This window comes from Sciurus vulgaris, assembly GCF_902686455.1.
Source record: "Sciurus vulgaris genome assembly, chromosome: 3".
NCBI classification, from domain to species: Eukaryota; Metazoa; Chordata; class Mammalia; order Rodentia; family Sciuridae; genus Sciurus; species Sciurus vulgaris.
In genome coordinates, this window is record NC_136463.1 from 128,843,708 (window position 1) to 128,871,557 (window position 27,850).

At 32.6% G+C, this 27,850-nt stretch overlaps 1 protein-coding gene across 4 annotated transcripts in view; it reads right to left on the reverse strand.

Moving 5' to 3' along the window:
* The window catches only part of ATF2 (activating transcription factor 2), an 88,771-nt gene that overhangs the window by 19,045 nt on the left and 41,876 nt on the right, over positions 1-27,850 (reverse strand). For 3 of the 4 annotated variants that reach the window (XM_079133108.1, XM_079133110.1, XM_079133109.1), the window contains exons 5-10: positions 20,855-20,951; positions 17,709-17,827; positions 17,467-17,595; positions 12,627-12,805; positions 11,903-12,017; positions 9,762-9,851 (exon numbers count right to left, since the gene is read on the reverse strand). In XM_079133108.1, the coding sequence (XP_078989234.1) occupies positions 9,762-9,851; positions 11,903-12,017; positions 12,627-12,805; positions 17,467-17,595; positions 17,709-17,827; positions 20,855-20,951 (729 nt within the window). The remainder of the gene's footprint in view (positions 1-9,761; positions 9,852-11,902; positions 12,018-12,626; positions 12,806-17,466; positions 17,596-17,708; positions 17,828-20,854; positions 20,952-27,850) is intronic. The other variant, XM_079133111.1, reaches the window with a different exon arrangement.

Consider the following 27,850-nt stretch of genomic DNA (forward strand, 5'->3'; position numbering starts at 1 on the left):
ACACACGCCTGTAATATAATCACATCCCAGCAATGCAGGAGGCCAAGGTAGAAGGATTCTAGGTTTGAGGCAATTCTGGGCAATTCAGCAAGACCCTGTCTCAAAATAAAAATTTTAAAAAGGCTGGGAACGTAGTTCTGAGACAGAGCATTTGTCTAGCATGCATCAAACGCTGGGTTTAATCTCTAGTACCAAAACAAAAACCCCATACAATATACTGCATCTTTCATAATACAAACAAGATTCCTAATTCCTTACTTCCCCCACTACTTTTACGATTTTTTTGTTCGAATTAGTTATACATGACAGTAGAATGCATTTTGACACATCATATGTAAATGGCATATAACTTCTCATTCTTCTGGTTGTACAAGATGTGGTGACACCAGTTGCGTAATCATGTATGTAGACAGGGTAATAATGCCTTCCTTCTTTTTTAAGCAATCAGAAACAATTCTATTTGTAGTTAGGACACAGGTAATTGGTACACTATTGACTGAGAATAATGTTGAAGTAGAAACATGAAAAATGAAATCAAATAAGTGACCTAACCAGTAACTGGCTGGAATCTCAGGAATATTTAGAAAAATGATTGACAGGAAGTGAAAGAAAGATAAAAGTTAGAAAGAGTACAGGCCACATAAACAGAACAAAGGAGAAGAGTCTGAGGAGATGCTTGGTCTGCATATTTATACCTTTTATAAACAGATCAAAATATAACAAATAGTGCCCAATTTATAGTGCTAAATTGGAGCTTTTGTTTCTGGATATAATATGTGCAAAAATACATTAGAAATAGAGCTGCAAGCCTTGGTAAATTATGTGTTGGTAAAACATTTTTAAGTCCTTAGGTAGAAAACATTATAGAATTGAAGAGCATTTAAAGTTTTATAGTGAAGAGCTTAACTCTTAGAATTAATGAAATACAGTAACTGCACATAGGGGAGTCTGAAGTACATAAACATCACTCTCTTGAATAATCTTTAGTAGGGCAAGTTACAACCTTATAGAGCACTTAAAAGCAGCATCAGTATTCATTCATTATCCTCCCTTGACTGCCCTAGGGTATACAGCACTCATCCAGTGAGGAAGCACTAATGTTTGCTCCATGCTGTTACATTGATTACAATGGGTCTGACTTGGAAAGTATGCCAGTGGGTATAAAACATAAGAAAGAGATTTTAAGGGTTAATTAGCATTGCTTTCAACTGCTGATTAATTTTTTTTACTGTGACAAGTATATATGCATGCATATGTGCACGCACATATATATACATGTGCTAAAAACTGGAATGAGGTGAAGAAAGCAGGCACTAAATATTCATAAATTTTATAATTCATATAAGGATACCTATAATTTACCCTTACATATCTGTTAGGAGTACTTTAAAAGAAGGCCAAATATATTGCTTTTAAAAGAATTAATGAAAACAAATATAAATAATGGAAATTTATTTTCTAATAGAATTTTGGAGCTAGCAGAGATAATGGAAATCAGGATACAACCATCATCTTCCATATAAAGAAACTTCTTAAAGACTGAAGTTACTGCTCAAAATCATAAAGTAACTTAGTAGCAGAAGTAAACCTTTCAATTCTGTTAAAAGTGCCCCACTACAGTTCACTTAACACATTTTAACAGAAGTTTTGCCAAAATAGAGCTTTGCCCTAACATTAAATATTCTAGTGCCTATCTGCCAAGGATATCCAGACCAGTGTCTACATCAAGCACCCTGTATCCCATGAGCAGTACCTGACGGATGGCAGCTGCAACAAGGGGTTCCTGGCCAAAGGCAACATCCTTGCTGAGAGTTACCCTTTCTTCATCAACATTCTCAGGGACAAGACTGCAAGTTGTATTGAGAAGGCTATGAGAAAATCCTTATGACTGAGGTCACCCAGATCCTCTTCTTTAACACACCCAAAAAGATGATGGACTATGCTAAGAAGCCAGGGCAGGTCCTGGGCTCCAACAACTAACAGTTTTGCCAACAAGCAGCAGAAGCCAGAAGACATCACTATACCCTTCATGAAACTGGTGAAACAGGCCATCGAGGATGCCCAGCAGCTGGAGATGACTGTCTAAGCTTGGTGGCCCTGGGGTGGGGCAGGGCAGGGCACGGTTATTTAAAAAAGACACAGTGCAGTGTCCTCCAATAAAGGTGGAATGACATTTATTCTTCCAGACCCTTGTATCCCCAGTTGAGATGGCAGAAAAACAATGATCATCTCTAGAAAACTTGGCTTATGGGGGTTGGAGATAACACTCTCCATCTAGTACAGTGACTACTGCTCCTGGTCTCAAACACAGATGCCCTGTGGCCCATGGAAAAGCACAGGCCCCAAATGGTCACACTGCAATGTTGGGTTAAGGCATTGGAATGTTTCAGCAAAGAGTGTGAAGTGTCCCATTTTTAAAATGGCAGTGAATTAAAATATTTTACAAATGAAAATAAAAAAGGATCCTAAGTATATCAGTAATCAGATGTTGGTCAGTCCATTACTAAGATCAAAGTTTCTCTCAACAGAGAAATCTAATAAGTAAATAAAAATTGAGTATTCAGAAAATAAAGAATGAGCACTCAAAGAAATTAAGTAAGATTTAAGTGATCTATAATCTCCAATATGTACAATAAATCCTAGGCATAATTTTAAGGGAAAAGTAAACACTACTTGAAAGAAAACTAAAATATTTTTTATTATGTATCCAAGAAGCAGACTAGTATTTTGATGATTAATTTTTAGCAATGTCAAGTTCAACATGTATATTAAAAGCTTTTTTCTTTGATATAGACTGTACCAATGAATTAAAGGGTGAAAAATGTGTCTGCATATTTATACCTTCATTCATTGTGATGAACAATCTGATACATTCATTTTTACATGTGATCTGATAAAGATAATTGCTATTCAAGTTCTATGTTCTTTGCTTTTGTTGTACTCTTGAAAATCAATTGTATCACATCTGTCAGAACCAGATAGGAACAAACTATTCTATCATAGCTCAAAGAAAAAAGATAATGTTCTCTAGAAACAATTTATGAAAAAGTCAGATCCATATTTCATATGTGCCACAAAAGCTCATCAGAGTAATAACCCTCCTTCTCCTGGGTGTTATCCTACCATCTGCTGCTCTATTACTTATCTTTATTTTTCAACTAATTAACAGTATAATCTTCTAAATTCAGCAAGTTAATTATCATTATTGTGGTCTTTGCAGCATCATCAGTCCTCATGAAGTCTTGTCTCTCCACCCCTAGAGAACATATGAAAATGAAGTAGGTTCGGAGAGGGTCTGTTTCTTTGGTGTGGGCTCATTAGGTGTTTGCTGATTAGCTTGGCATGCAGAGGCAGGTCAAAAGAATTCTGCTGAACATGAGGTTCCATGCAGGGCCCATCCAAGTTGATGTAGGTTTTTGAACATTTGCCAAGATGCCCTATGTCAGCTCTTGGTAGAAACCCCCTGCAGAATCCCTACTGGCTACCCCACTGTGTGAGAAGATATTTCTCAGTTTGTCACAAGTCTTAAAGGAATGATTCTGAAGGCTACCACTTAAATACTTCACTAAATCTTCCTAAACAAAGCTCCTAGATGATCAACGTCTTATTTATAAGTCAATATTTTACTACAGATATTACATAAGAAATTTTCTTCATTTTAAGAGTAATTATATGTTTAATGACAAAACCAAAACCCAAAACCTCCTAAATCTAAATTTGATGAGATCTGGTAAAATTCTGTAAAAAATAGCAGATCCTGGGACTTTTCTATAGTGTTAAAAAGTACTAGATAATCTTGTATTTGTGGACCCCTTAGCCCATTTCTTTACCACATTATTAGTTTTCTGAACACTAAGAAGTTGTTAAAATTTTTTCTTTTAAAGTTTACTTTGAAGACTTTAACAGAAAAGAACCTTATTTCAGTCTTTGTAGCAGACACAAACATGATACATAAATTTTCCTTAAGCACTGGGCATCTGAAAATCAGGTTATTACAAAAGCATCCTTGGCTATCATAGGATACAAAGTTGAGTTTCTCTTCAATTGTGGTGTGCTACATTCTTATTCTTAACTGTTCCAACTATGCCATTTCTTGTAAATTGTTTCCTTAACCATAAGTCATATGAGCAGAATCACTACTACACTAAACTATATAGCATGCCATTAACATATTGTGACCACAGGATCAAATAAGTTCTTGAGAGAGATGTAGAACCCAAAAAGAATGATTTTTAGCCAGGTGTGGTAGTGCACACTTATAATACCAGCTACCCACTGAGGTAGTAGAATTGCCAGTTCAATGCCAGTCTCAGTAACTTAGTGAGATCCTATCTTAAAATAAAAAATTAAGGGTTGGGGATGTAGCTTAGTGATAGAATGCACATGGATTTGATCTTTATTACCACAAAAGAGAATTTAAAAAAGATGTTTCCCTATTTTCAAAGAGTTGAAAACCACCACCACCACTACAACAAAGCAAAAGTCAACTGAAAAAGTAAAAGAAATAGGTTTTACTGGTGGCTGCAGTCAGAATTAACATATTAAACGACTCAGGGGATGTGAGCTGGGAACCACCTATTTGGAGATTGTGAATGCGGAGTTCTACCTTTGTTGCAGGAAAAAATCAAGGGCTGTGATCACTTATTTGGTCATTAAGAAACCTCAGTGCACTGATACGAACCCAATTTCAACATTTATCAGGGGTGGCAGAACTGTTTATTTGGTAAGTCTTTCTATCCCTTGAAGCTTACTAATAAATTTGTGACACTGACATTTTAACTTCAAATTTAGAAATCAATTTACACCTTTTTGGTACTTTATGTTCTAAAAGTGTCTAAAATAATTGGCTACACTGAGTAACATATTACCTTTGTATTTTAATTAAAAATGCTTAATCTGGAGATTAATTTAGACGTGCAATTTTAGTTTTAAGTAGTAAGATAATCCTAAGCTTCTAAATGATAAAGGTATATCTAAGAAAACCCAGCTTCATCAAATCTGCAAGTTTAAGAGTTATTAAAACACCTAGTTAAGTTTGTTACATAACTGAGGTAATAACAGAGAAAAGATAACTTTATAAAAGAAGCTTAATATATTTCAGATGCATTATATTTAAAGCCCTTTAGAGGCAATAATTGCATACTTGTATTTGTAAATTGCTTTGAAAACTTAAGAAACTAAGATTTCAAACTTAAAACTTGCTAACTTTGAAAAATATAAACATGGTTTTAAAAAGCTGTCCCCAAATAATCAGTTTGGGGCACAAAAATCACTATCAACCACATCCAAAAAACAAAACAAAGAACCAAATAACTTCACTATGATATAATTCTAACTGCTACACAGGATGGCATTTTAGAAAATGACTTTTTTTACTCTCCTGACAATCACTGGAAACATATGCAAGAAAAATCTCAAGATTTAAGATTGTGGCTGTTGGATTTCATAGTATCTGAGATAAGTTTGTTAAATAAATAGGAACCAACAGAAATAGTTGTTAAATGGTGGTGTTAAATACATGAACATGAGCTAAAAAACTACAAAATCCCAACTATTTTTGGATTATTCCCCAAGACTAGATTTGTTTTGTACATATATCATAAAATTATAGTTTATGTTGATAATGCAAGTAATGAAAATCCCTGAATTTAACAGATACTAAATATTTGCTTTATGATTCATATTAAGACAGGGGAAAAAGACTAGTAATATTAGTTAAAAATATAAAAATATAAAAACAGGGCTGAGGATATATCTCAGTGTTAGAGCATGTGCATGAGGCCCTGGGTTCAATCTCCAATACTTCACACTTTCTTAAAAACAAACAAACAAAACAAACAAAACACACACACACACACACACACACACACACACATAAATGTGAAACCATATTGAAGTGTAAAATAAAACAAGTTTTGAACAACAAAAATATTCAACTCATCAGAAGTCCCTTAGTATTACAAGCAATAGCTCTTTTAAGTTATCAGTTCATGTTACTCTGAACAGCACAGCAATATCTATCTTTTTCACAAATAAATGATCTAATAGAAAAGGGAAATATGTAACAATCAAATATACCAGAGATGGTAAGTTTCCAAGTCACAATGTAGAAAATCTGAAAAGCCCTCAAATATATAGAAATTGTATACTTCTAAATAATCCATCAGCCAAAGAAATCAATGGGAAATTAGAAAATAAATGAAAATACAGAATGTGAAAATTTTTGAATAAAGGGAAATTTATAACTTTAAATGCCTATATTCAAACACAAAAATTTTAAATTAATCTTTCTAATTTAAGAAACTAAAAAAGATATTAATGTTAACTTAGTTAACAGGAGAAAGAAAATATTAAAGATAAAAGTTGCTGTCAATAAGAGTACAAATACACCCTCTTCAGAAAATAAAGGCAAGCTACAGACTAAGAGAAAGTCAGGAACTCCAGTGGCATAATCTATTAGTGTGCAGTATTTGTTAGAGAAAATATTCATTTCATACACACACACACATAAATACATGTGTGTATATAAACATATGTATATGTTATGCACACAGAGCTAACAAAAATCATGTATCTGATATATATGCAAAGAATTCCTACAATGTAATAGTAAACCACACGACTGAAAAAATGGGCAAAAAACTTTGCAAAGTTTGGCCAAAAAGGAAATGCAAACCACAAGAAATTGCTACACTCCTAGAATGTCTATAATTAAAAAGAGAAATCAAATGTTTGGGAAGAGTGTGCAGACAAAGGGAATTCCCATATACTGCTGGAGGCAATGTAAACTCTTGGAAAAAGAAACAATTCCTTATAAGGTAAACATCCCTCTAACTCGGCAATTCTATTCCTCAGGAATTTTCCAAGAAAATAAAAATTGTGTTCGCAAAGATTATAGGAGAAATGTGCATAGGAGTGGAAGTATAAAGTGCAGATCAATAGTAGAGGGCTTGCCTAGCATGCTGAGGCCCTGCGTTTGATCTGAACAAAACAAAACAAAACAAAACAAAACAAAACTGAACTGAACTAAAATAAAAACAAAAAGGAATGTGCATAGAGCTTTACTCACAACAGCTAACCACTGGAAACCAAGTGTCCATCAGATACAGAATGGGCAAAGAAATTGTGGTTTATTCACACAATGGAATACTACTCTGCAATAAAAAGAAAAAAAACTGATACACTCAACAACATGAACAGATCTCAAAGACATTCACTGAGCTGGAGACAAGACAGTACATACTGATTTCGTTTATATGAAATTTTAGAACTATGGTGAAAAATAGAATAGCTGGGGAGGAGAAGTGATAGGGAAGGGAAATAAACTTTCTAGGTAGATGTCAATATCGTAATGGGGTGTGGGTTCCATGAATGCCTTTAATTATCAAAACCATACAGGCATAATTGGCTCAATCGGTGTATGTAAATTTTGAATTAAGACAAATAAAAATAATGGAATGGAGATAGGGAGTGGATTGAGGTAGAGAGAGAAGAATGGTAGTATCATATTGCTAGTAATATAAGCTGGGTGATGAATATATGGAAGTTTGTTATACTATCCTATTTTTGTATTTTTGAAAACTTCCATAATGAAAAGTTTAAAAAGAAAGTAGAATAATTTCCATATTTTTATTTAATAAAAAGGAGGACAATCTTATTTATTATCCCAATTAAAATAGGTAATCATGAAAACATGGCTATTTAACATTAGCAAAATTCTAGTAAGAAATTTAAGTGGAATGATCTGTGACTTTCCATGCTGTTTTTTTTTTTTTTTCTGGTACTGGGGATTGAACTCAGGGGTACTTAATCACTGAGCCACTTCCCCAGTTCATTTTTGTGTTTTTTTATTTAGAGACAGGGTTTCAGTGAGACAGAGTCTCACTGAGTTGCTTAGTGCCTCGCTAAGTTGCTTGGGCTGGCTTTGGACTCTCGATTCTCCTGCCTCAGCTTCCCAAGCCACTGGGATTATAGGTGTGTACCAGTGCCTCTGGCCAATTTTTTTTTTTTTAATATTTTTAGTTGTAGATAGGCACAGTACCTTTATTTTATTTATTTTTATGTGGTGCTAAGGATCGAACTCAGTGACTCACATATGCTAGGCAAGCACTCTACCACCAAGCCACAACCCCAACTCTATTTTTGGGTTTTCAAGCAATGATTGTTTTGCATAATGACCATTTTTCATCGATGAAAGTTAAAGCCTTGGTATTTTTTAACATATGAATGTTCAAAACACTTTCATTCTTTTAAATTTAGTTTCATAGTAACCTAAGAGAAAAGAGTTATTCAGGTTAGTGTTTAATGGCTGCTAGAAATATGGCCTACACTTGTAGCCAAAAGAATTTCTTTAAATTGGATGTTTTCCTTTTGAATAAATCTGTAGAAAAAAAAAGTTCACTAAATGTGTAAGACTATTTTTGGTGCAGTGTACAACAACAGGATCTCTTTGAATTCCATTTAAGAGTTCCCACTGCATGGAAAATTAAATTGAATTTTTCATTAATATAGTATATTTAAATAGCAAGTTTAAAAAATATCCCCAATGAATTTCTTCTGTATCAAGTTTATTTTAATATTTCAAAGGCTCTGACCCAATACACTAAGATGTGAAGAATTTTAACACACTAGCTTTTTGTTTTCATCACAAACAGTAACCAGTTAATTTTTACATTCTTCAGCTAATTGTTCATTCAAATGATGTGTTAACTTTAAAACAAAGGTTATCATGTGCAAATTTCAGATTATTTGCATTAATGATTATTTGCACTAATGGAGAAGAGCTGTGAAAAACTTGTAAGCCTTGCAACATGTAATGATTTTTATGTACACAAATTTATATCATTAATGTAGTACCTATAAATGATGCAAATAAAAGTATCTAATAACTACTTATCTATGGATTTCCTAAGAATACACTAATTAATTGACCCTAAGAATTAGTTCTGCATTGTATCAGACCATAGAAGGCAGAATTACACTGATTTTAGAATAAAGAGAAATTTCATGTCTTCTACCAGAAAATTAAAAAGTTTATGGGAATTTGGGCTGAGTAACTCCAGAAATCAAGTCTTAATTCTTGTTTAAAGATAATGAAAGTGAACCTCGGAAAGTTAAATGCTTGATTTAGGTAGTGAATAGGAGAGTTAGGATTAAAATTAAAATATATACCTCATCCCTTTAAGCAATACTAATTTCTATTTTTTTCTTGGTGTTTTAAAATTAGACATAATAGAGGGATTCATTATGCCTTATTTGTACACGCACATTACATAATTTGATTAATCATATTCCCCAGTAAAACAATACTAATCTCTTATGTCTGAAGCACAATAGAAAAAGATAAACTTTTATTTATCATGTACAATGTTTCTTAACTTGTATATTGCAGCATTCTTTTTTATACAGTCTAAAATCACTCATTCAGCATTGCCTTCAGATGATTACATCCAGTCTCAGCTGTAATACTCCTAGCCTCCACCAGGAGGAGACTTTGGTTAAAAGAGTCAAAACCAGGCAAATTACAAATGACAAGAACCTTAACTTTATTCCCAATTCATTCATTTATTTTAAAGTATCACTAACCAATTAATATGCTAATAGAAGCTTTCCTTTGCCAAAATTTCTGGTTCTTCTACAGTGTAATATAGTCTATGACTTTTAAAAATGGGACCTAAATTGTACATTTGAAGAAGGTTTTAATAAAAAAAAAATTCAAAGCGGGTTAAAAAAATGTACAATACAAACAAATTTTTGCTCACCATTTTTGCTTCTGACTGTTGTACTGGTTGAGGGGAGGAAGGACCTGGAATTCCTGGAACACTAGGCACCATGGTGACTGGTCGAACAAGCTATGCGAAAAAGATATTGAAAAATACTTTCTACAGAATACTTTCAAAATTAGAGTTATACTTTTATTTGTACGATGGCTTTTATAATTTGAAACTTTAAAATCAGAAAATTATAAAATTTATCTCTACTTGATTATATCTCTAATTCCAAATCCTGCTTTACATCTAGATTTATCCCTCAAAAGCTATCAATCTCTCTTAAGACATGAGCTTCTCTAATCTTCAATTTTCGCGACTTCTTTAATGTTTTTTTCTTATAGAGACTTATAATATTGGAAGTGATTAATGCAAAATTTTTCATGGATCTGTCACTTTCATTTTGCATTTGAAAGTAAAGAATGTCAAAACTTGTGACAACAGGCATAAGAAATAATTTGAACAATGAACTCTCCTTTCCTAAAATATGCATTTGTATATGTAAATTTTCTGAACATCAATATACTGCATAATGACAAAGAAGCTTATGCCCTCTAACAACTCAAATAACCTGGAACAGATTTACCACATTGGTTTTTGTCTGGTATTATAAAGTACACCTCTTTTATTTTCAAGTTGCTGCCATCACAGATACACTTAACAAGATAACCATATAATCTCAAACATAAGGCAAGAATGCTTTCTATCTCAAACATATTCTCAGCAAAGTGGAAGAACTTACACTTAAGAGTATTTACAAAGTCTTTCCAATAATGCATTTTGAACAAAAGTTTTGTTTGAAGAAATTATAAAATCAATGCTAATTTTGGATAATTAAGATGAGTTGGAAGAAGTATTAAGCATTTAAGGAAAGTATACACATAATATTAATCTTAGTAATATTCCTGAGGGTGTAACTGTACCCAAAGTTTCTGTTACTATAAGCAGTCTTTTAAAAATAATTCTTAAAAAGAAATATAGTAAGTGATAACATTATATTGATCAGAACATGTACCTATAAGGTAAAAGGAAAACTAACAAACTTTTTATTATATAAATGAATATCTAAGGCTTTGGGCAAGAGTTCCAGGAAACTATAGATTCAAAAACTGTTATAAATAATTTAGGTGAAAATGAAAATGATACGCTTGGAAAACTTTGTTAAATGTTTGAAATAGTGATTCTCAGGATGAAAATGTGAAATGTTGACACATTTGGAAAGTATGAACTAAACTGTTTATTAAATGTGAGAGTAGGGCAGCGTGTGATGGCCTGTAATCCCAGTGGCTTGGGAGGGTGAGGCAGGAGGACTGCCAGTTCAAAGTCAGCCTCAGCAATTTAGCCAGGTCCTAAGCAACTTAGTGAGGCCCTGTCCCAAAATAAAAAATAGAAAGGAAGGGCTGGGGATGTGACTCAGTGGTTAAGTGCCTCTGGGTTCAATCCCTGGTACAAAAAAAAAAAAAAAAAAAAGAGAGAGAGTAGGAAAAAAAGTATTATTTCTAATTTACATCATTTCGATCAATGTGTTTTTAAATACTCACTAAACTACTAAATATCAAAAGTAGTTATCTGACTATTTTGTCCATGTCTTCTGGGAAACTACTACTTTAGCACATTTAGATTTTAACATACTTGGGCCATCAAAGAATTTCTGTAAAACTAATTGGACCATAAAGGTTCACAGAGAAAGTTTTTATAAAGAATTTTTATAAATACAAATGCCATAGAATTATTTGATAGCATTCTAGTATCTTTAAAATTATAAATCTAGGGCTGAGGATATACATTCATTGGTAGAATGCTTGCCTAGCATGCTTAAGGCCCCCGAAAACATAGAAATCAGAAATATCTGAATTCTACCAATCTAGTCAGCTTGAAATGAACTGAACAAGGGGTGGTGTTCTTAGTATTAAAAAAAATAGGAAATCAAGATTTGAGTGGGAATAAAAACTGTTTTCTATTCAATTATGTTTACCTACAATAGTATATTTTATTACCACAAATAACAAGTAAATATTACCAACCACTAGTATTTTGTTTAGTTTCACAAGCCAATGAAGCAGTTTCAACTATATTTTCTAATTACTTTACCGGAACCAGTTTGCTACAATAATTAGTCTAACTTTCCAACTTACTGGGACTGCAGCTGGAACATGCACATTAGAACTTGTAATTGATGCAGGAATAGCAACAGGCATGGTTTGTCCATTAGGGAGATGTAACAGAAGAGGAAATGGGCCTGGTACAGGGCTAAGGAAAACAAAACAAAACAAAACAAAACAAAAAAAAAAACAAGGGAAAATTTAAAAAGATCCATGCCAATCACCCCTTTAAAAAACAATAGTACTCTTACTCCTATTAATTAAAAATCTTAAAAATTATTTTAAAATAAATTTTCTAATCACTGAAAAACAAATCACAAAATTATTTTTAATTGTTATCTTAAATGCACAATCTATGTAACAGTGTCAAAAAATAGAAAAGATTATGGGTTCACTTGGGACAATCTTCAATCTGTAAAATGCAAAAAATTTTCATCGAAAAGCTCTTGGGAGCTACTTGTAAGAACTGAACGAAATGTCATCTGATGATGTGGTAATTTTATTTACTTATTTTTTTGAAATAGCATGAAAATAAGAGATCATCTTAAATTCACACTGTAGGAACTAATTTTTAGATATTTATTTTCTAATCTATTAGATAACATTAACAGTAGGAAAAAAAAAATACTCAAGTTTTCCCAAAATCAAAATATGCAGATCACACACACACACACACAGAACTAAGGTCACAATTTGAATAATTAAATGTCTTAATAAAACTTGAATCACACAGTCAATGATCAGCCAAATCACTTACACAATTGGCCTGTTGGAGGATGGTGCCTGGGTGATTACAGTACTTGAGGTTGGTGAAGGTACTGCCTGCTGAATAATTACACTGGAGTCAGAACTTGTGAGCAGCACATTGGGAACCTGTAATGATGCTGGACGAACAATAGCTGACGTGGGTTGTGCTGTTTGTGCCAATGGTATTTCCTATTTAACAATGAGATAAAGAAATGGTGGTGATTAATATGCAAATCAATTTGTGTATCCTATTAGACAGAATGGAACATATTTCTAAAAGCATTCACAAGATAATACTTGGAACACCTAAAAGCAAATTAATTTATAAAATTAATTAAAAGCACATCATAGGGGCTTGGGATATAGTTCAGTGGTACAGTGGTTGTCTAGCATGCATGAAGCCCTAGGTTCAAATTGCAGCACCACAAAACAAGCAAAATTTAGAGGCAGCTGTAAAGGTTCAAATGCAGTGCTCAATAATTTAATTTTTAACAACCAGGTTTTTTCCCCCCAGTATAATTTGTGTTTCTATCAATCAATCAATCAATAAATTAGGCTTGAACAATTTGGTTATAAATCCATGAGAATAACACTAAAATATGCAAATATAATTTATTCTCAGGAATCACAGAACACAGAAACCAGAAGGGACTGCTTAGTCCTACTCCCTCATTATACTCTATAGACAGGAAACCAGTAGGGAGACTATGTCATCATTAAATAAAAATTCAGTAATAGAAATGCTCAAAAATATTTTAAAGCAATACAAATGTTTGCTAGTCTTAGATGGCCACCCCTCTAATAGCAATAATTTCTAAATATCAAAAGGCCACTATTGAATATCTTGAATGTATTAACTGGATTAAGACCTTTCTATATTAAAGGAAAGAAGAATTTATGACTCAGCCAGAACTTAAAGGTGTTCTTTCCCCCACTTTCACGAATTAGGAAACAAAGAGATTAGGGTCTTACTCACAACTCCTTAACTAGCTGGTGTAAAAATCGAGTATAGTACGTTCTTTGAATTCGTCTATACGCTGCCACTTATTGTGGAAATTTTATTAAGTACATAGAAGAAGGATAAAACTGTAGCTTCATTTATTCAATAAGATTGAGAACTTGTAACATGTCCTCAAAGACTGAGTGGAAAAAGAGATAATAAAACAAGAAAATTTCAGATTATAACAAACTTTAAGTGTTACAGAATAACAAATGCAATATAATAAATAATGGAAGATCTTACTAAGGGTTAAGTTAGAATTGGATATATTAGATAGAATACCAAGGGAAGGTAAGCTGTTTTGCAAAATGGTATCTGAACTATATAGATACGATAAGGAGGAAAACATGCTCGAAGAAGGAAGTAATATGACAAGTAATATCTTAAGGCAGGAAAAAGTTTACAGTACTTGAAGAACACAATAGAGGCAAGAGGTTGAGGATGAATGAATACAAAAGTTCAGATCACAAAGGACTTATGCTAAGGAGTATCAATGATCATAAATACAATGACAAAGCACTGAAGGATTTTTCAGCAGGGGAGCAGCATGATTTTAAAAAAAATATATTTTTTTAAGGTGCTGGGAATTGAATCCAGCAAAAACCCATTTGCTAAAGCAAATGCTCTACCCCTGAGCTATATATGGCCCTAATGTATTTTTTTTAGAAATCTCAAAACTATTATGGAAAATAGACTGGAAATGGAAGCTGGATGATCAGTAAGAAGTTAGCCAGGCATGGTGTTTGAAGCATGAACCTGTAGTCCAGCAACTTGGGAGGCTGAGGCAGGAGGATAATGTGTTTGAGGGCAGCTGGGCAACACACTGAGATATTGTCTCCTGTGAGAAAAATAAGAGAGTCTGGGGAAGTGGCTCAGTGGTAGAGTGCATGCCAGAGGTTCTGGGTTCAAGTCCCAGCACTACACAAAAAAGAATGCAAATATTAATAATAATAAAACATAATGATGGCTTGGCTTAAAGTGGTGATAATGAACACAGAAAGAAAAGATTCAGGATATATTTTGGAAATAGGTCTAATAAGATTGGCTATTGGTTTCAATGTGAAAAAGACAAAGGAATTAAGAATGATCCATAAATTCTTGGCTTGAGCATCTAGATGAGTGGAAAAACTTCACTGCAGAGGAAAACAGGCAAAAGAATTAGGGCTCTGATTTAGATATATTAAGATGCCTATTAGATATAAAAAAGGAAATATCAAGTGGAGATGGATATGAATATGGAAATATCAAGAGATATCTCAGTTGATAAATCAGAACTGATTTTTTACAACTTGACATGACTATGCCCTACCCAAGAGGAGCTAATGATTGAGGAATTCAGGAAAAGCAAACACCCTTAAAAGACAATAAAGCAGTAACAGAATAGTGAAGGAACTGGAATGTTCAGGAGAAACAATTTATCATCTTAAGGATTTAACATTTCTAATAAACATGATAATGTGGAAGCAACCTTATATCCTAAAAGAACAGGATAATTAAATAATCAAGATAATGATAAAACAAATTACAACAATTAAAAATTATGATTTTGGGAAATCTCTGATGACAAAGGAAAATGTTCATTAGTGCCGAGTATATAAAACACAATATAAGGCCAGGTGCAGGTTCACATGCTGGTAAACCCAGCTACGTGGAAGGTTGAGGTAGGGGGACCTCAAGTTCAAGGCCTATCTCAAAATAATAAATTAAAAAGGGTTGGGGATTTAGCTCAGTGGCAGTGCCCCTAGGTTCAATCCCCAGTACTGGGTAAGAGAAAAAAAACACAAGCTTCCCTTCTATGTGACTCTACAATTACATATTTGTATGTATAAATGTATGTATATACCTAGAAAAAAAGCTTCAAAGTATTAGTAATTCTTATCATTTCAATTATGGGCTAAGAGGTGGTGATTCTGGTTTTCTTTTTTGTTATTCTTAAAGTTTTTATAATGAGAATGTGTTTTTATTATCAAGAAAAGAAAATTTAAATAAAACAATCATAAAATCTAGACATTTATTCTAGGATAAAAAGTACTTTTTATGACATTATATGCTGCATAATGACATTTTGGTCAACGATAGCCTGCATAAGATTATAATAGAGCTGGAAAAAAAAATGGTATTACCCAGGAAACACATAGCTGAAGAAAAGACAAAAGGAAAGGAAACTGTATAAGAGAAAGACCCCCACCCCAAATTCACAGAGAAGTATTTAACAGAAGTGTTTGCAAATCTAAACAAGATCCTTTGGAAGTTTGAAAATTAGGATCCCAACATCAAAAAGGTTTTCATTAATTTCATTAATGGAGAGGAATATTCAGGGTGTAATGAAAAAAATTCAACAAAACACTGTGGACATTTCTGAAAAGAGTGACATCTCTTCAAGAGCCTCAGGGAGATCCTTCAGAAAAGATTCCAGAAGGAGGCATTGCTATCATAGGTAACACAGCTCCATGTGTGTTACTGTCCCTGAAGACCCTTACAGGGAGACAAAAGGTGGAAGTGGAAGACAGTGATACTGATGATTCTGATCCTATGTAGGCCTAGGCTAATGTGTATATTGGTGCCTTAGACCTTAAAAAAGTTAACAAGAAAAAGGATTTTTAAATAGAAAAACATATTATAGAATAAGGATATATAAAATATTTTTGTAGAGTTATACAATGGGTTTGTTTTTAAAACTAAATGTTCTTATAAAAAGGTCACAAAGTTGAAAAAATGTTTATGAAGTAAAAAAGTTATAGTATGCTAAATTACTGTTAAAGGAAGAATTCCAAAAATAAATTAAGTGTAGTGTACAGTATTTATAAAGTCTACAGTAGTGTACAGTAACATTCTAAGCCTTCATTCACTCAGCACTTACTCACTGACTTACACAGAGCAAATTCTAGTTCGATAAACTCCATTCATGATAAGTGTACCATTTTTTAATGTTTTATAGTGTATTTTCAACTCTATCTTTTCTACATTTAGACACACAAATACCACTGGGTTACCACTGCCTACAGTATTCAGTATAGTAACATATTGCACAGATTTATAGCTTAGAGGCAACAGGTTGTACCATGCAGCCCAAGAGTGTTAGTATGCTATACTACCCTGATTTGTGTAAGTACAAATGTCTACACAATGATGAAATTGCCTATTGATGCATTTCTCAGAACAGGTCTCTGTCATTAAGTGATATATGACTGTATTTCCTATTTCTACTTCCATCAATGTTATGGTTTTAGAATAACATTTAAAAATGACCACTGCCTCTTTATGTGTCCTACACTAAGCTACCAAATAAATACATGTTCATTCCATGTGTTTATGAATGAAAAAGTGATCAAGAAGTACCTGTAACAATGCCACTCAACATATAACTACAGCCCAGATGGCCCTAGGTTAACAAGGAATTCAAGATAGTATCATCACCATCCTATTACTGATACCCAAGATCCACTGCTGGGGAGTAACTGGTTACCATTTAAAAGCTTAAAAAACCATTGTTAAAATAATTTTTAGTTGTAAAAACTTTTAATCAACTGTTACTATGTCAAAATAGCTAAAAATAAAATAGCAAAACTCAGAAAAATTCAGTTAAATTTATAAATTTATGTTTTAAAATAATGCATTTTTCTAAAATGACTGCTATACTAGCCCATAATTTTTTAATGTATAATAAATATCTACAAAGATGGAGTCTTCTTTTCCTGAAATGTTGGCCTATTCACAAATATAAGGTGACAATGAATTTTATATAGTTTAATACAATGACACTTTGTGAAGATTAAATAATTAAACTTTATTTGGAGCACCAATTTTTTCCCCTTAGTTTGTATATCTACCACATAAACATATTCCTAACCTTTTCATCACTGGTAGTAGACTCTGGATGAGGTAAAGGACTATCCTGGTGAGTTGTTTCTACAACAGAAGGTTCCTCGATTTTGCTTCTTATGATAGGTGTTGCAAGAGGGGACAAATCTAGAGGCATCTAATGCAAACAACAAAGAAAATGTTATAAGTTCAAAAACTAAAGAAGGCAGGCAATTTATACCGTCATTACTTTTTCATCAGAAGTATTCTTTAAGTTCACAGTTAACATACTTTTTTAATGTCGTCTTCTGAAGCCTTCTTGAATTCATTCTCAAATGGACTTGCCAATTCATTAAACAAACCCACTTCTTCACAGTTTTTCAAGAATCTTGTTGGTGTTGGGGTCTGATCTGAAATAAATGTCAAGAAGTAATCACGCAGATTTAAATATCATGTTAAGACTCTAAAATATAGCTAGTAAATTAACAAATTAGCAGCACTGGTTCAATCAGTTGTTAATTCTCTCTTTGAAATCTCTTCCTTTAAAACAAAATTTGGTTATTAAGTTTTTGTTGTACTTCAAAATATTTTCTCCAACTTCATGAACCATAAAAATATGAAAGAAATCCTTTTGATTCCTTAGTCTACTCCTCTCTGAATGGAGAGGTAAAATCATACTCTACTTCCTAAACAATTATCATTATGTAACAAAGATATTAGAATTTTTAAAATTTACATTAAAATTGTTTAAATACATGCAATCTGAGAAAAAGTAGAGTGAGAGCATCTATATTTGTTTTAACTTGGCCCCTCTCCAGTTGTTTACAATTTATTCTTAGAAAGCTTAAAATAAAACATAATTTTTAATAGATGGATCAAAGTCTACAAGGAAGAAAAAGAAAGTTAAAACAAGAGTCCTAAAAACAAAGACAGCCCTCCTCACTATTGTCAACTGAAGCTAATTATCTATTTTAATGCACTTTATAAGACTGGTATGAGGAATATGTAAGAGTCAAGTATCAAAAAAAAGTTATAGTTTAATTTTTACAACTAATAATTACTTTCTTACAAGTTGAAACATTTCCATTGTACTTGAATAAGTACTCATGTGATATACATTAACATATATACTGAGTGTTTATGTATTACCTACAGAACAAATGCCAGTTAAGGTCCACAGTGAATGAAAAACAGCAAATTTAGTTTTATTATTTTCAAGGCTCTTTATTCATATAAATTAGAACTGGTAGTACACTTAAATTTCATTCACATTTTACATATTTAGGGCATCAATTTTACAGGTTATGCCAGGAATCTAGTCTAAACTAAATAAATGTACTCTACTAAGGACAACTCCCTGGTTCAAGATAAAATACTCAAAAAAATCTTTTGTGAAAGTAAAATTCACGTACTTGTTAACTTCTGTTTTCCCAAAGTGGGCATTACTATTTTATCTTTATCACCACAGGTATAATATTACATATAAATAATATTTAATATGAAAATGGTCTACTTGTCACACACATTAGATATAATATAGACCTATCTCAGACACTATTAGTAATATCAGAATTACTTCAGGGACTCTAATGTGTCATAATTTTACCTGTAGTTAAACTTTAACCTATGTCCTACTCTAACACCCAAGACTTCCAAAATCATTTTATAGTAAAGAACTTGCATACCTGCATCAGTTTAGCAATCCCTCATGACTGAATTAATAAGTCAAATGTAACTTTGACTCTTCTGTTTACAGCCAAAAGACTTGTCTGCCTAAGCTCATTAGAAGTTTCTTAATTTATGTTAAAGGGATAGAAGAGTCTTAAAAAATGCATAAGCATAAATCACTTTTATTGATTATTAGAATCATCAGACTTGAGAAAAGTCAAGATAGGCACAATTATTTAACATGCAGATTGCATATGGCTACTGATCAAATATATACCACACACAACATGCATCTTATACAGTAATGTAAACTAATATATCAACATGTCGGTAAAAAATGTTCAAATGCTATTTGTGTTTTATTTTTACACTGTATGAAGTTTAACAGACAGGAAAATAATTTCTAGAAACCAATTTCAAAACATTTTATGAATTCAGAACTTACCCAGAGAGAGAATGCTCTCAGGGAAACAAAGACATTCATGTCTAGGAGTAAACTTTCCAGGTTGTTTTGCTCTTTCTTTTTTCCCCCCTATCTCTTAATAACTCCTCTACAATATTCCAAAGTAAGGCATATCTCACTCTTCTCTTTTTTTTAATTAAAGACTAAAGAAAAATTGAAAGTTTCTCTACAAAAAATTGTTTTCAATAAATTACCCATTTTTTGTTACCTACAATTTCTTCATTACAAAAATTTTGATACTAAAAGTACAAAAAGAACCGTCTAATATTGTTTTATTATCTACCCAAAATGATATACATGACAATTTGATCTCACTACTCAGAAATAATTTAAAAATACTAATAGTATTCAGGCATAATTCCAAAATTGCAAACAGTATATAACCTAAGCTTCACAAGAGAAAAGAAGAATCTAGAGTTAATATTTGAATATTATGCAAATCTGTGATTATGACAGAAAAGGTCTAAAATGTATATGAAGTTTGATATAAAACTTGGTGCTTAGGATCTCACTGGCCCTAAGTTGCTGAAGCTGGCCTTGAACTTCTGACCTTCCTGCCTTGGACTCCCAAGTTGCTGGGATTACAGGTGTGTGCCATTGCACACAGCTAAAACTTACTCTCATCACAATACACAATTAGAAAATACACAAATGTACTGAAATTATACATAATATACATGTGTACAAATACATGACTGTGTGTGTATATACTTAAATACCAAAAGGCAGTTAGTACAGCATGCAATGACAATAAACCAATGCATGATTAGGTTTCTCTTCTCACATATAAATGAAAAATAATCTGTTGAAGTGATACTGTATGATCAACACAACAAAAAAAAGCACTCACCAAATTTGGGCTCCTTTACCAAGAATATTTTATTAATTCAAACAAAAAATTAACAAAATCCTAATGAACAAGTCTGCTAATTGCTCTTTCTCCATCAGGAGGAGCTTGATCATATTTTATCTTCATATAGACTTTTAAACTGATGTAGGAACACTAACTAAATACCATATTAGTTCAATTATCAATTAAATGTAAACTTTGTAGATGGTATGAGTATTCCAATCAACTTACATAAAATTAACATTGAAATCTACATTTGAAAACCACACAGAAAAGTGAAATGAATGGTCAGAAGAACACATGAAAATGTAATGGGTAAAATGCATGTTGCCAACATTTACTGTAAATGAAGTCATTGGAGTATCACTAGACTATAATATTTACAGAGAATACACAAAAATTGTGCACATTCCAGGTGAAATATGTATATAAGCTATTAAAAAAGCATATACTAACCAGCCACAATGACACTGTCATTACGTGCTGGACCAAATTTCAGTGTCATCTCATGTTTATGTTTATGGACAGCCAAATGATCCTCGTTGGTAAAACGCTGTGGCAAAAAGTTTTAAAATATAGTTAAGATTTTCAATTTGATCAAATAAGTAAAATGATAAGGAAATTCATTTCCACAACATGTAAAATCACTACTAACAGTGACATAGCAGTTTGTCAACTATAAAAAATCTGTTAGTATAGACAAGCATACTGTACTTCAAATAATCATAGAGAAACCCATTACCCAATGAAGAGTAATAACAATATATTGCTAAATCACATAATTCATTTGATAGCATTTAAAAATAAAAGCTAAGGCAAAGAAACTTTATATAAATTTCATTTGGATACTAAAAATAGAACATTATAATTGTTTTGTCATATCAAAGTAGAAATATATACTCCATGGTACAATGACTTTTAAAGAAAGTTCTGTATTTATTTAGACTTAAGTTTACTTACCACTTTTTAAGTGAGAAAATGTCTTTAAAAATATTACTACAGGACATATCAAAAATAAATCAGGCTTTCTGTTACCACATAAAAAAGAATGTCTTTGTTATAATCCAGTAAAGAAACAGCAACCAATACAATGATAAATCATCTTTAAATAAAATATTTAACTTACATAGCTGAAGTGATTTTTAAAATTACAAGTCATATATTAAAAGTGAAGCAAAACTATTTTTAAACCTATCATATTTTTTTTCCTATGCTCAACCTGGATAAAACATGCATGTTAAATGTGACATTTATGAGTACAACATAATAAATACACTGTTTAAATATCTCTCGTGTCTGGAAATCAACCTTTATTAAGATATTCCTTATCAAGCAATATTTATAACTACCTCTTGTTATTTCACAGCAATAACTTTTTCTTGCCCACTTCCTGGTTCAGAGCATTAATTTTAAAATGCTTAGTTAATAGATCTAAACTCACTCTTTAGTATATAGCTTTACAAATAGGGATATTAAAATTATATATATTTGAACTTGGTTTGCCCAAATCACCAAAATGGATCTCCCCCTATTAATTCACTACAACCTTTAATGTGACTAATAATAGTAGCTTTAGATTAACCCTAAAACTATGTAAAGCAATTAAATGTTTTTCCCCCATATATTTTATTCTAAAAATTTTTTAAAAGTATGCCATGGAGAACTTATATCATCACTAGCCCTCAGCCTGGAGATGTTAAAAACCCTCAGCTATGTCTATTATGCTCTGTGTAACACACTGGTTACAGCAGTTATCATAATATCATACTGATTTTTCACATCTGTCTTTTTAAATAGGCCAAGTTCCTAGTATAGTCCTCCAAATGTAGCATGCAGTAGTATACTTTAGCTATATTTTATCATTCAGTCTTTACATTACTTCACACATCAGTAGAAAATTAACTATTATTTTATAATCTTGAGACCTTCCTGTATTTCCATTAAAGGCAATCTGGTCAAAATGCAGTCATTAGGAAAAGATTAGCTAGACAGACAGATGGACAGATGTGCTTTTTCATCAAATACTTATAAAGTAACTATAAGAAAAAATATATTTTTGCAGAATCTATGTGACCTACTTTCCAGGTGTATTTTAAGAAAAATTTATAATGATACTAGAAAGTGTTCAGGTGCAACAGTACTTCCATTTCTTGCCTTGTTCATTCATTAACTATTCAGACATTTACTGAGCATCACCTTGGGGCACTCAAACAATCTACTTAGGAGCTGCTATGGTCCTATTACTTTATCATAATATGAATCCCTCTCAACTTTGTGGGAATAATAGTGGTAGCACTTTTGACAAGACAGCTAAATAACAAAGATTCCAGAGAATAAACATTATCTGCAGAATTTACTAATATTATCTTATTGCTTTTTTATACTTTGTGTAACAATTTTAAATGTATGTGTTTTATATTCTCCACTAAAAGCATATTAAAGCAAGATTGATTTTATATTCCAAAGAATGTCACGATGAGTCTTTTCCACTGAAGAAAACCATTAAATATTTGTGAATAAATTCATTTTGGTATAGGTTTCAGATTTTAAAACTGTAAAGTTGGTAAAATTAATAAGATAAGAACTTGGAAATTTTTCTCCTAGGAATTTTATTCTATTTGTATCCTCTGCTTAGATTAGATTGACCACATATATCCAAATCAAAGAACAACTGAGGGGCTGGGGTTGTGGCTCAGTGGTCGAGCTCTTGCTTAGCATGTGTAAGGCACTGGGTTTGATCTCAGTACCACGTACAAACATTTTTTAAAAAGTTATACACACACACACACACACACACACACACACACACACACGGCAACTGGGGCTAAGTGTATAGCTCAGGGACTGGGATTGTAGTTAGTGGTAGTGTTTGTCTACTATGCTCAAGGTCTTGGGTTTAATCCTCAGCACTTCAAAGAGAAATAAAGGGGAGGGTAGAAGGAGAGACAAACTACCTATAAGGTAAATAACACTGTTCTCTACAAAACACATATGATAGCACTAAGCTTTACCCTAAGTGAAAAGAAGTGAACAGAAGAGCTCTAATAAATATTTAGGATCATATGAACTAATACTAAAAGAAGGAATCCAAGGAAGATGACTTTTTTTTTTTGCTGTGCTAGGGATTGAACCCAGGGCGATCAAATTTACCTAATGTTATTTATGAAGGGATTAGTGATCATACACTGTTATTTATTATGGATATCAACACTAATAATGCGAAGGACTCAAATTGGCCCTTGATACAGGTGATTTTGACCCTGGCTATATCTGCAAACATTCACTTTTAACAAAAAAAGTCAGAGTGAAGAAGCAATTTGGTCATAATTGTGTGTGTGTGTGTGTATATATGCATACATATATTCTTTTTTCAACAAATACTTATAAAGTAACTATTACATGCTAAGATATGTATTTTTTGCAGCATCTGTGTGAACTGCTTTGAAACTAGAGGAAAATAAGTTTTGTAGAAAAATTACAATCATATTACTAGCAGTATCAACATTGAATTCATATAATTTCTTTCTTCTAGGTAATTTGAAACACAACCCCAATGCAAAATGCTATAGAAATGCACAAAAATGCAAGTATTTTGTAAAGAAACAGGAGCTTGAACCTACTGCTCAATAAACAATGGAAAAGGCAGTGAAGAATGGATTTTTTTTTTTTTTTAAACACATCCCTAACAGGATAGGTAACCATCTCTCTTAAAAGGTTAAAAAGGAAAAGTAGGGCTGGGGTTGTGGCTCAGTGGTGGAGTGCTTGCCTAGCACATGTGATACACTAGGTTCAATCCTCGGCACCACATAAAAATAAAATAAAGATATTAAAAAAAAAAAAAGGAAGGGTAACCTGGTAGATGGGAGGAAGGTCAATCAGTTGTTTCCCATAATAAATTCATGTAAGCTCTGCTGAGAAATCTGTGTTTACAAGGCTCTACCACTCTTGTCAGAATTAACTTCCTAAAAAATCAGTTATTCTATATTTATACTCACATTCATAATATATTATTATTCCTATTTAACATATTAAATATACACAAATTAAGTTTTACAGCCTTAATTAAGAGTTTGGATTGAATATAAAATCAATCTATATATACTTTGTAAAACAACGTATAATGCAGAAACATTTTATCAAAGAAAGTATTTTCAATGAGAATGTCACCAAGACAAATTCGTTAGAAATAAAACAAAAGAGTACCAAATTAAATCAATCTTTCACTAAATTATCTCTGTCTCTTACAGAATTCCATAGAACACTGCTTTAATACAGGTGAAATCTAACAGTTAATTCAGTTAATTAGGCATATAAAAAAAGATTTAACAGCAAGAATCATCAGGTAAACTCTTTGCACCAATTTCTAATGTCTTTCTCTCAGGTAACATTAGTCACAAAATACATTTTAAATTGTAAAGAGTCTCTTTGTAATTTTAAATTTAAGTCCATTAAGTGTGTTAAAACTAAAATTAAAATTAGTAATAATATCACTGCTTACTGGTAAGAAAAATAATTTGCACTACCAACACCAAACTGGTGCTTCTAAAATTAATTCTTGTTAGAACCTTCAAATTCCCAGGAATAATATTTGAATCTAAAGAGAGACTATATCATTCCTATTCTCAGAAAAATTTAACAAATGGATGTTGACAGCAGACAGGTTATATTTTGGTCAGCAACAATTACAAAATGGTATTATAACACAGAGATTATTTTAAGTATCTTTTGTTTTTCAGTGCTGGGAACTGAAACCAGGGCTTTGTATATGTATGATCCTTGTTTTTTTTTTTTTTTTTGATACTGGGGATTGAACCCAGGGGTCCTCTACCATTGAACTACATCTCCAGCCCATTTTATTTTTAATTTTGAGACAGGGTCTCACTAAGTTGCTTAAGGCTTTGCCAAGTTGCTGATGCTAACCTTGAACTTGTGATCCTTCTGAAATCAGCCTCCAGATCTAAGCCACTGGGATTAGATGAGTGAGCCAGCATGCCTGGTCTAATTTTGTTTTGAATGAGGGGCAGAATTTAGGAAATGCTTCAAAATGTTAATGAAAGTTCTCTTTGAATTTCTTTTTTCTTTTTTTGCAGTACTGGGGACTGAACCCAGGACCTCCTATACGCTGGGCAGGCACTCTACCACTGAGCTACATCCCCAGTTCTTGTTTCATTTTCTTTTGAGACAGGATCTTACTGAGTTGCCCAGGCTGGCCTCAAACCTGTTATCCTCCTGCCTTAGCCTTCTGAGTAGCTGGGACTACAGGCGTGCTCCACCACTTCTGGTTTTGCTTTGAATTATTTTATCCTTTTAAACTTGCCAATTTTCTGTGGTATTTCTATAGTTAAGAGAAAAATAATTTTTTTAAATGTCAAGAAAACATACACATATACAAAGAACAGTATTCAAGTAAGCATCTGTTGACATTTGCACATGCTATTTAGGGATGCTTCATTATATATGCAACACAGAGTATGCTTGATTCAAACCTAGCCCTAATATTTACTAATTCTGTGACTCAGAAGTTCTGCAATTTGTCAAAAGTTTGGTCCCTGCTGTAAAACGAGGCTAACAATACTCACTTCACAGGGCTATTACAAGAATTAAATGACATAATACACAAAAAGTTCTTAGTACTTAGTACTGGCTAAATCAAAAAATGCTATCATTATAAATGTTTTTATTACTAAGATAACTATTAAATAAACCTTTAATTCCTCCAATCCCTTTTGAAACAAATTGGGGCACAGATTTAAAAATACATATGGTAAACATCTGATAAATATCTGGAAGCCGTATTCTGTGGCTGATAGGTAAATTTTATGCACATGTGTATTTCAGAGTTGGAGTTATTTTTGTGGTTACTTTGTTCTCAGTTACATTTCATTTTGGAAAACCATTAAATTCACAGCAAAATGGAAAAGAATGTACAGAGATTCCTAAATACTTCTTAACCAGTTTTGGTTCCCCTAGTGTTTTCTCATTATATTACCGCAGTACACTGGTCAACACTAAGAAACCAACATTAGTACATTACTATTAACTAAATGAAGACTTCAGTAACTTTAAGCTTACCTAACATAACCCAGACTCTGGTTCCAATTGATTTTTTACTATGTAACCAAGTTTAAAACCATTTCTGAAAACTCTGACAAGGACTGCTGTCTCCCAATATCTAGTCCTCTTTTTACCTCAACAAAAACAAAATGTTTTGGATTTCAGGTGAGTATTTAGTCTCCCAGAACAAAGACTACATTTTCTAGCTTCCTCTGCAGTTGGGTAGCCACATGATTAAATTCTGGGGAAAAGGAATGATTATGTATTCATTACTTCCAGCTAATGACTCTAAAATGATGGAGATGTACTACATGCTCTGCTCTGCTTCCCTTACTGCTACTGTGAACTTAATGGCATGAGCTGGAATAGCCTCAGAGGTACAAATGGAGGCCACATGTTGAGGATGACAGAGCCAGCCTATGGACGCTGGAATTCCTACTTCTGGACTATCACATAAGAGACAAATATATACAGTAGGTTGCATCTTTGTGCTAACATATATTCTAAGTAATACAATGGGTTAAAAATTTGCCATCCCTTAGGTTATTTAAAAGAATGTGCCAAAGTCTCTAAAGGTAATTTCTTTTGTTCAATGGAACTAACAAGTGTAGTTTTTATTTTTTATGGTGACTATACTGAAGGAAATATATTTGCATGTCTTAAGTTTGGGTATGATTTATTTTCTGTATTTAAACCTTCCACACTTCTCCTCTCTTCACTCAGTTACTATGAGCAAACTATCCATGGTATTATCTAACACCAGTCCCTGCACTTCATAACTGGATCACATCCTCTCTTACCTACTCAAGGACCCCGTTCCTGCAATGGTCCCCTAACTCTGCAATAACAAACATGCTGTTACAGTCCCACTTTAAAATGCAAAACAAACGAAAAAGATTCACATTTAATTCTACATTTTTTCCAGTTATATATCATACTTTTCCCATTAAGTTACATGCCAAGAAAGAGCTCTTACAATGTCTCATTCTCTTGTTTTTCCCATTCTGTACTCTGATCAACACAGGTGTTCCTGCTGATTCACTGAAGCTACTCTCATCAAGGTCTCTAATAATCTTCACATTTCTTTCTTTCTTTTTTTTGTGGGAGATCAAACTTAGGACTTTGCACATGTTAGGCAAGCGCTCTATCACTGAGCTACAGCCTTAGCCCTAAGAATTTCTAAATCCAATAAATAATAAATTCTCATTTTATGCTATCAGCAATATGACTATATTCCCCCCACCACCCAACTTTAAAATATTTTTTACCACTTGACTTTCAGGACTCAACTTTCTTCACTGGCTGCTGTGTCTTAGTTATATACTCCATGCTATATCCCTCCCTCCTATTTTGTCTTTTAAACACTGGTGTGCCCAAATACCTTGTTTTCAACCCTTA